At 44.6% G+C, this 9,362-nt stretch overlaps 1 protein-coding gene across 1 annotated transcript; it reads left to right on the top strand.

The window, feature by feature from the left end:
- Positions 1-5,038: 5,038 nt before the first annotated feature.
- Positions 5,039-7,350, top strand: LOC117586151. The gene is made up of 6 exons (XM_034276049.1): positions 5,039-6,051; positions 6,141-6,295; positions 6,377-6,485; positions 6,537-6,760; positions 6,824-6,941; positions 7,003-7,350. The coding sequence occupies exons 1-6, from the start codon at positions 5,133-5,135 to the stop codon at positions 7,251-7,253; spliced, it is 1,776 nt and encodes a 591-aa protein (XP_034131940.1). The 5' UTR covers positions 5,039-5,132; the 3' UTR covers positions 7,254-7,350.
- Positions 7,351-9,362: the final 2,012 nt, after the last annotated feature.

The following is a 9,362-nucleotide window of genomic DNA, read 5'->3' as shown; positions in this document are numbered from 1 at the left end:
CAAACACATGGGAAAACAAACAACAGACACAGACGATCACGCACCCCCCCCCCCCCCCCGCACACCCGCCCCTGTGTGGTGTGGGGGCTGCCCCGCCCCCCCCCCCCCCCCCCCCCCCTGGATACCACTGGCTACGCTCTGGCTATACCCTGGCTACCCCCTGGCTAATGCTAAAAGTCGAACGAACAATGGCAGCTAAACATGGCATGGTTAACAGTTTAATTTGCCTCCTCCTGCTGCTCCTCCGAGCGGGAGAGAGACAAAGAAAAAATGCCGCTACACGCGGATACTTAATGTATCCGCCAGATACGTAACTGAGCAGCAAACAGAAGAAAAAACGCCATATAAAATACCGCTCTCAATCTCAGGACTAAACAAAAGCAAATCTAAACAGTAAGCAGCAGCAGCACCAGAGAAAAAAACACCAACTGCAGTTATCGCTCATTATGGGATCGCTTGATCAATGGTTTCGAGCGGGGAGAGAGATCTACCCCGAACAAAAAAAAAACGCACACAGACTGTAGACTTTAGACTCCAGAAAACAAAGGAGCTTCAGGTCAGGCGAACAAGTGTTGGCCACAGCAACGCACAAACAACACAGCCCCAGGGGCCAGAGGCAACGACCTGACAAAAAGTCAGAGCCAAAAACGGTAACAATAAAGCAGCTTCCGCCTGGCATCCTTTTTCGGTGCTCATTTTGCATGCATTGGCTATGGAAAAAAAGCGTAGCAATACTTAATACTTAATACTTAATACCCGTTGAAAATTAGTTCAAAAACTGTAGGGTATGCGGTCGAGACGCACTTTATGGGGCTCTACTTTGGGGTCTCTGGGGAGAATCTAAATTTGTATAGCTTGAAACTTTGAAATGAAATGAAATAGACTTCTATGTGAGGATTGATATTACGTTTTGCAGCATTAAGTCTATTAATATTCAAAACATTCCACATACATTTTCTCCTTTAATTTCTTTTAACCCTTTTGCAGCTGCCTTCAGCTGTCTGCTATGGCCGAATCTTTGATCCCATTTCATTATGCTAATAAAGCATTTAATTAACGCACCATTTATGGGCATCAACCCGAACATCGAGTGGAGTTTACTTTCCATTGGCCTCCGCCTCAACCTCAACCACATCCAGAGACCCAGCTCCATCTGCATTCTCTCCTGCAGAGCTCGCGCGCGATCCATCCACATCCTCATTCATATCTCCATTGTGGTGCGTGCAGCGTATCGGCCAGGGGAAAAAACACAGCTGCGGTTTAGGCGGCATTATGGCTAAGACCGCAGCAAAAAAGAGCACAAAACACAAAACAAAACCTTAAGTAAAGTAAAACAGAAACAAAAATGCGGTAACCGCAAATGTTTCGCTGTAATTTCTGGTGTGTTTTTCTGGTCGTTTTTTGCTTAAACGTTTTCGATTTGCTAGCAGCTACAGATGCAGATACAGATACACTTTTGAGATATACTTTCAATGCCCTGGCCTTCTGCCTTGCTACTCGCCTGCTGCTTTTTTGTTCGATTGCCAAATGACATTGAAATGCATAGGGTTTTTAGTCGATTTTGATTCAAGCGAAATGCGGCCAGAAATTTCGTTTCGCTCGCGCAGCTATATAGCAGGGCGGTTCTTGATCGTTTTTATAGAGCTTTCCGTTTTTTTCCTGAAGACTGAAAGGTCCTGGGAATTGATTTGTGTAGTCAGGGTATTTGTATCTCATGTCTGTCAATATTTCTGTTCTCAAAATCAGTTCATTTCGATGCTTCCTGCAGCAAACTATAAATCAGAAATCACTTCTCGGGTTTTCAATAATTTCTCCGCATTAAGCGTAGAATTCATTGCATTCTTCATACATTTTCTATCTAGTTTTTTGTATTTCTAAGCAAATCCTAAGTAGTTTTCTATGTCAGCGGCTCACATTACGCGCCCGTTTTGGTGGCACCTAAAACCATTTTCCATATTCATAGCCAAACTGCATAGCGACTGAGAAACCAACTCCCATGACTATACGCACAACTCCTCGCCAGCTGTCAAACGGAACAATGATAATTTTCTCAAACCAAAAACTGGCTACTACTTCTCCTCCCTCTTCTGCTAAAAAAAAATACAGAGTCCAAAGAAACATTTTGGCCAGTACCGTTAGCGCGGCCATAACCCATCAATTATATTGTAATGATGTCTGGGACGGCTACTTCTACTGAAGCTACTTCTTCGAATGCTACTTCTGCTGCTGCAGTCGCATCTTCAGAAATCATGAGCAACAGGAATGGCAACTGCAGAACATGCTCATTATCAACGTATAGGTTGGAGGAGCTACTAGCAACGAGGGGAATCGGTACGGGATTGAGTATTAGAATGCAAGCAGAGAGATCCCAGAGAGACGAGCATTCAAGTTCGAAAAGGAAAACTGCTCGCGCCCAGCCAAAATCCACGCAGCCTGACACTCGCTTTGGTATGTGCAGTGCACTGCGAGAAAAACATCCGAAAAAGTAGGAGTCCCATATAGTCCCATCTGCTACACATAGCCTTCGTCAGAGAGTAATCATCTGCCAGCGCTTTTGGATCCCCCAAGTAGAAAGTTTCTATAACTTACCGCGCTTAGGTTGCCTCTGAAGTTGCCTGAAATGTAATAAATTGAACAATGAATCATAGAATATAATTGTAGTTAGGTCTAACCTCTACTTACGTTTACTGCATTCTCAATCTTTCCAAAAGGAATCCACAGGAAGGAGAACTGTGCACTTCAAAGAGTGTGCAGAAATCTAGGCTCTCATTTTCTTTCTCTTTTTTTTTGTTCCAGTGCATATCCTCCTTGCCACTCAGAGTAGCATTTGCATTCGAGTGTCCACTAAATGTCAATTAAGTGGGCTTTAACCACAGTCACAGTACACAGTCCAGAGGCAGTTTGATTTGGTCACCACTTTCCTGAGTCCAAGAGCCCATGAGCCCCGGAGTCTCCTCCCTGATTGTTCTATGGAGGGTCTCCAACTGCGATTTCCACTTTGCTCACTACAAATACAGAACAGAACAGAACATAACATAACATAACATGAAGTAATAGCAATAACAATATTGTCTACACTCACACAAACGGCTTCCAGCACAGCGTCTGCCTCTGACTCTGCTGCTGCGTCTGTCTCTTGCTGTTGGTGGAGTGGAGTGGAGGTGGCTCTCCATAGAGCTGGAGCTTGTGTCTCCTCGTAGCTGGCTGGCACCATCATCATCATCATCATCATTATTATGATCATCTGCATGTGTGAGCCTCTCCCAGTGGCGGCTCCCTTTGTCATTTTGTGGCATGACGCATGCGTAACGTTCGATTTGATTCAATTAATGGCTGGGAATTGTCTGTACGTGTGGTTTGATTGGGTTTGGTTCTCGCTTCGAGTTTGGTTCTGGGTCTCCGTTTGCTTAGCTTTGCTTTGCTTTGTGGTCTCTGATCTCTAAGCAGACTTTGAGGCAGACTTTGTTGCCCCTTTGGCAGATGTAGCAGCAGCAGCTGGAGTGGAGTGTAGCAGAGTGTAGTGCTGTGTAAACATGCAAAGTGTTGCTACAAAGAGAAGAGTTTCAAAGACTTTAGTAAGAGTTTTAATGTGTAATAAGAATTGACTTAAGCTATCGAAAAAAGCGCCAAGAACATGCAAAAACTGTTTAAAATCTGCCTGAAATGTCTTGAATTTTATTGCCCACCTTTTTAGCTACAACAATCCACGATCTGTGGCTCCCTGCTAATTGATTGAATGCATAATAATTGGTAGCTCTCATGATTAATTGCAATTTTATTCCACAATCACGAAATACCAAATACGCCCCCCTTCTAATCGTACAAGCCGCAACTTCCATTCAAACCTCAAAGCAGAAATCCACTCCATTCAAACTCCACTCATAATGATTATCTTTAAGACTAAACGCCCGCATTGTCGCGTCAAATGTATCCAGTTTTAAGCTTCGGAAAATACAACAGCGACTGGCAGCAAGCACATCATATTTTCCATAGACAGTTGTTTTATTTGTCAAGTGTGCAATTATTTATAGTTGGGAGACGACGCCAACGCCAATTGCAGGCAGGCAGGCAGGCAGCTGGCACTGGGGATTGGGGATTGGGGCGGCTTTTAACTAACAATTGTTGTTGCCTGCATAATAATACCAATTGCAGTTGGGATCTCTGACGAACAATTAACAATTTTTAACCTTGTTGTGCATGATGCATGTGTCTATGATCATCTCTTCACTCTCTGTGTTGTGTGGACTTCGTAATGATGAGCTCTCAGTGGATTGCATGATCATCATCTCTGTGGATGCCACTTCATCGTATCTGCAATGCTGCTCTTAGTAGTAATGATGATGATGATGCACCACTCGCATCGTGTGCATAAAAAAGCTGCTAAATTGTTTCGAATTTATTCAGTCTTGTGGCATTTTGCATACTTAGCTCGCAGCTCGCAGCTCGCAGCTCGAGTGCTCTTTCGATTTGGAATTTTGCAATTGAAACGATTTCGCTGTGAAGATTTCGATATTATATTGATGGCTCGTATTGCAAAATGCAAAATGCATTTGCATAAACGATAGACGATTGCTGATTGCAATGGCGGCTGTGTCGCCTGATGTCTGGCATAATTAATTATGAAAGTTTTAATTGATTTTTGATCGAAATTTATGCATTGCTTTACGATATCCGATATTCTCGTTAGCATTTGAGCAGATTTTTAGCCCAAACTAAGATGACATCGATGGGGCTTTAATGGGGGGTTTTACATTACACAAGTGGCTGGGCATTTGTGAGTGTGACTCGATGGAAGTGTTGGGAGTTTTGCTGCCACAACAGTGCGCCTTGTTAGAAACATTTTGTGAAGGTTTGGCATCGTTTCTTCTGTAGTTTAACAGCAAATCCCACCCCAAAGAGCTTCCTCAAATGTAGGCCTAACACCAGAATCAGCAACAATAGTCTATGCCACTGCCACACCATCACTCATCAGAAGAGTGGAGTTCCAAGACACTGCAAAAGTGCAATCAGAGTAGCGTGACTTTAGCTGGCAGCAAAAAGTGAAGGTTGAAAAATCTCTGGAAAGGCAACAATTAATGCTCTAATAAAGGCAGCAAGCATCAAAGCAAAGACGAAAGAAAGAAAGACCACAGATGTGGCAGCATATGGTGGCATGTGGCAGACGCAAACGCATCTCTCGACGACAGTCGCTGATTGAAGTTCCGTTAATAATGTTGTCGTCGATGCGTGGCAACGCCTTGATAAGCGTTCTCGTTTTGACGCTTTATTATGTGGGCGTGGTCGGTGGCAATGATTTTGTGACCATGGGAATGCGCAGGAGTAGGCGTGGCCCAACCATCACCGAGCGTCCTGGTGGCATGGTAATGGAGGGCGTTGGCTTCCAGTACACGATGCGCTATCAGCCTGGCTTCCATCTGCATAAACTGTTTGCACTGCCGCAGGAGGATGAGTCACCAGCTCCAGAGCCAGCACCAGAGATGCCCATGGCCACACCAGAGCCACCACCAGCACCGCCACCAGAGCCAACGCCAGAGGAGGATCCGGACGAGCCGGAGCCAACGATACCCATGCGCACAACATCCGCACCTGTAGACCCACTGCCCGAGGAAGGATCACCCTCACCATCGCCAGGAATGGATGGCATGGATGGCATGGATGGCATGATGACCAGTCCGGAGGCTACTCCTCCACCGCCAGAGATGAAGCCCACAAAGAGACCGACACTGCGACCACCTGCAAGACCTTCTATGCCGCCTGCTCCGTCCAGCACCAAGAGCTCCATTATGCAGCCCCAGCAGACGCTGAAAAACTTACTCTTTGGCTCACCCATCGAAGCGAATCTCATACTGAAGCAGCCGAGTGCGCCCAAGTCGCGGGGCAAAGGCTTCCTCAGTCTGTTCGAGGTGATCAAGTTTCCCAACACCAAATGCAGCGTCTCCATGGGCGACATACGCACCATGGAGGGTGTGTGCTACCACGAATTCGAGTGCAAGAGCCTGGGTGGCATTCCCACCGAAAGCTGTGCCGAGGGCGTGGGCGTCTGCTGTGTCTGTGAGTGAAAGTCCAAGAGGATCACCACCAAAACTCTTTCCATTTGCATTTGCAAACCTGCATCTAATTTATATTTTGTACTTTTGCAGTTGTCAACGGTTGTGGCGATGTCACTGGCCAGCAGATCGTTTACTTTGAGAGCCCCAACTATCCGAATGCAGTGCGAGAGATGATGATCTGTGTGTTGATCCTCAATGTGCGCAAGGGAGTGCAGCAATTGCGATTGGATTTTCAAATGTTTGAGGTGCGAAAACGATTGAGAAGAAGATCTTCAATCGCAGATTGGTCTATGATCTTTAGTGATTTATTCTTTTCCCCTTTTCAGCTTAGTCGCCCCACCAATGGCGATTGCGTGGACGATCAGTTTATAGTTTCTGGCCACAATGCCAACTTCCAGATACCCATACTCTGTGGCATCAACACGGGGCAGCATAGTAAGTCTATTAAACTCCTTCTAGCTCTCTAGCTTTTATCTTCTACCCCAGTTTATATCCACGTGGGCGACTCCAATGAGGGCAAGGTTTATCTTTCCGTGTTCGTAAAAGTCTCTAGTGGTGGACGCTCCTTCAATATCAAAGTCACCCAAGTTGAGGATGATCTGGCGCCCAATAATTGCCTGCAATATTTTACCGAAACGGAAGGCATAATCAAGTCGTTTAACTATGACATAGATGGATCCATTGTGGACAACAGAGAGGCGACATATTTTGTAAGTATTCCCCATTAAAAATTGCATTAACTTTGGGCTTTTATCGAGTGATTTTTCTTTAAGAACAATCTTAATTACGCCATATGTATGTCGCGAATGAAAAATGTCTGCAGCGTTAGCTACAACACGGAGCAATTGGGTGGCGATCAACCAGATTTCCAAATTGTCAACAAAGATGAGGGTATGGGCTCTCTAAAGACATCGGGGAAGTGCCCCTCTTAGAACTCTCCTTTTTCTTTCAGCCGAAAACGATATCATTTCTGATGGCCAAGCAGGGGCTGGTATCTTCAATTGCCCCGACGATTTTATAGCCATCAATTCGGTGCCTTTGTGTGGCGAGCGATTCAATGATGGCAGAGAGACGGAAGATTTTACGATGCATGCAACGGTGAGGGATACGGCCGCCGGTCCTATCATTCTGCCCTTTCGCACCGATGCCGAATATGTGGGTCGCGGCTTTCGTTTGCTCTACAGACAGGAACTGTGTGTCTGAGCTGGGAATCATCCATCTGTAGGCTTCATCTGCATGTCGATTTCTGGCTCATATACATACACCATGTCTGATGGATGCCGTTGTGCCTTTTCCGTTTGGGTTTTCAAATACAACAAAATGGAATTTTTTACGCTTTGGTCAAAACTTGGGGGCATTTGATTTTGTTATGGGAACGACGACATAACATAACCATATCCGTTAGCTGCTGCCCCCCGTGTTAATGTGTTTCTGTGCTTTGATTTGGTGGCTTAGTTTTGGCGCCGCCCACCCACCGTCACCGTCACCGTCACCGTCTCCGTCAGAGGAGGCGGGTCTGGCTACGGGTACCGGGGGTCCTCCACAGGTTCGTAAGTTCACACACCATTCAGTTCTCCATCCAACAGGAGGTTCCAGTTCCACTGCCAGCAATCCGCGTTGGTGTTTGTTGACAGGTTTATTTCAAATTTTCACATCCAAAAAAAAAATGGATACTATGACGAAATCTATAACTTGCCGCATCGCCATAGCTACGACGACAACGACGGTGACGACTCCGACGACTCCTCTATTCGTGCGATTTCTATGCTTAAATTTGTAATAAATTTGATTTTTTCCTTTCGATTGCGACGGACGCAAAAGCAACGGATGGATGTGGTTTTTTTGATTTTTTTTGCTTATTTCTCTCCCTTCGTTTTTGGCATCTCCAACTGACTGTCTGTCGGTCTGTGTATCTGTCTCTTTGGTTGGTTCCATGATAAAGTCACAATTAACCCACGCCTTTTTCGTAGCGGTACTCTCGTGTACATACATTTGCATATCATTTTGATTGTTTCGCGATTCGGAGGGGCTGAACCCGCGCGACATCATGACTATCTACTCGTATCTATCGCCCGGATGACTGACTGTAAAAGTGTGCACTAGTCGAACCGTTCCTCTGGTAACACCAACAACTAGACCAAAGCAATCATCCACAATGCTTCAACAACAGCAACAACGAATTACTTCTCGACCAACAATAGAAAATGAAAGAAACCCCAAAAAAAGCCAAAAAATCGCAGAGCATATTGCATGCAAAAAGTGTTTTGAAGTTTGTCATCAAATGACGTTTTTGCGGATACCTTTTGTGGGGTAGGGGGGGGACACCACACCACGCCACTCTTTATGTTGACTCTGGCAAACGGGCAGGCACAGTGGAGCGAGGATATTTAGAGACAGTATATGGGAAAAAAATTATAGAAGAATTAGAGATGTTGACAGATGACAGAATAAGAGATTAATATTACTGAGAAACTAAGAGAAATTAAAAACATCTGAGAAAATATGCGATTGTATCTAAATTGTATCTAAATATAGGAGAAAATTAGCTACTATAAGTATTATATGCCGGAATGTATAGTTCAAAAGCTTTCCTTATTTAACATACACTCGTTCGAAGTAATGGAAGGGAGACGTGAGGGACAATCCATGACGATCTTTTATAGATATTTCTTTGATCTGTAAAATGTAGAAGTGATCATTTGGGAGTCATTGAAAAAATGTACAATACGAAGAGAGTTTTCTTTATTACAGTGTTGCATCTCTCCACTTTATTCTAGGGATTATTTCGTATTAAATTTATTCCATCATCAATCGCTGGCCAAATTTTGTACCACTGTAGGCGTACCTCTCTCATTGCACACCAACGCCACAGCACATAAATAAATACAAACCGTAAGAAAATCAAAGAAGACAAAGTGAAAAAAAAAGGAAACACAAAAAATGGTTATAAAATAAAATAAAATCCCTTCAGGGCGTAACGTGCACTACATTAGAAATTGAAAATCCACCGACACCACCGCCAGCCGCCAATCCACCGACAAACGACAGCCGACAAACAAAAAGACTTCAGCGATGACGAGGACGTTGTCTCGGGCAAGAGACGACATCGACATCGAGCCATCGAGACATCGAGACATCGAGACATCGTCGTTGAGTCCAAAAGCCAACATGAGAATCTTTTTGGCCAAAAGCAAAAAGCCCACCAAAAAGAGGCACAGAGGAAAAACTCAAAGCGCCATTTGATGGAAATTAGGGAAACTGAAATTCATTTTTTTGTTGTAGGTTTGGTTTTTGGTTTTTATTTTTTTGGCC

Source organism: Drosophila guanche, unplaced genomic scaffold (genome assembly GCF_900245975.1).
Source record: "Drosophila guanche unplaced genomic scaffold, DGUA_6, whole genome shotgun sequence".
In the NCBI taxonomy this organism is placed as follows: domain Eukaryota; kingdom Metazoa; phylum Arthropoda; class Insecta; order Diptera; family Drosophilidae; genus Drosophila; species Drosophila guanche.
The sequence above is the reverse complement of the archived record's forward strand: the minus strand, read 5'-3'. Positions and strand labels throughout refer to the sequence as shown.

What these genes read in the sequence shown, in the direction of transcription:
- LOC117586151 (XM_034276049.1), top strand. Translation starts at nt 5,133, where the DNA reads ATGTGGCAGCATATGGTGGCATGTGGCAGACGCAAACGCATCTCTCGA. An exon ending in CATCAACACGGGGCAGCATA is followed by an intron (nt 6,486 to 6,536) that starts GTAAGTCTATTA and finishes CTTCTACCCCAG; the next exon opens with TTTATATCCACGTGGGCGAC. An exon ending in ACAGAGAGGCGACATATTTT is followed by an intron (nt 6,761 to 6,823) that starts GTAAGTATTCCC and finishes TTTTTCTTTAAG; the next exon opens with AACAATCTTAATTACGCCAT.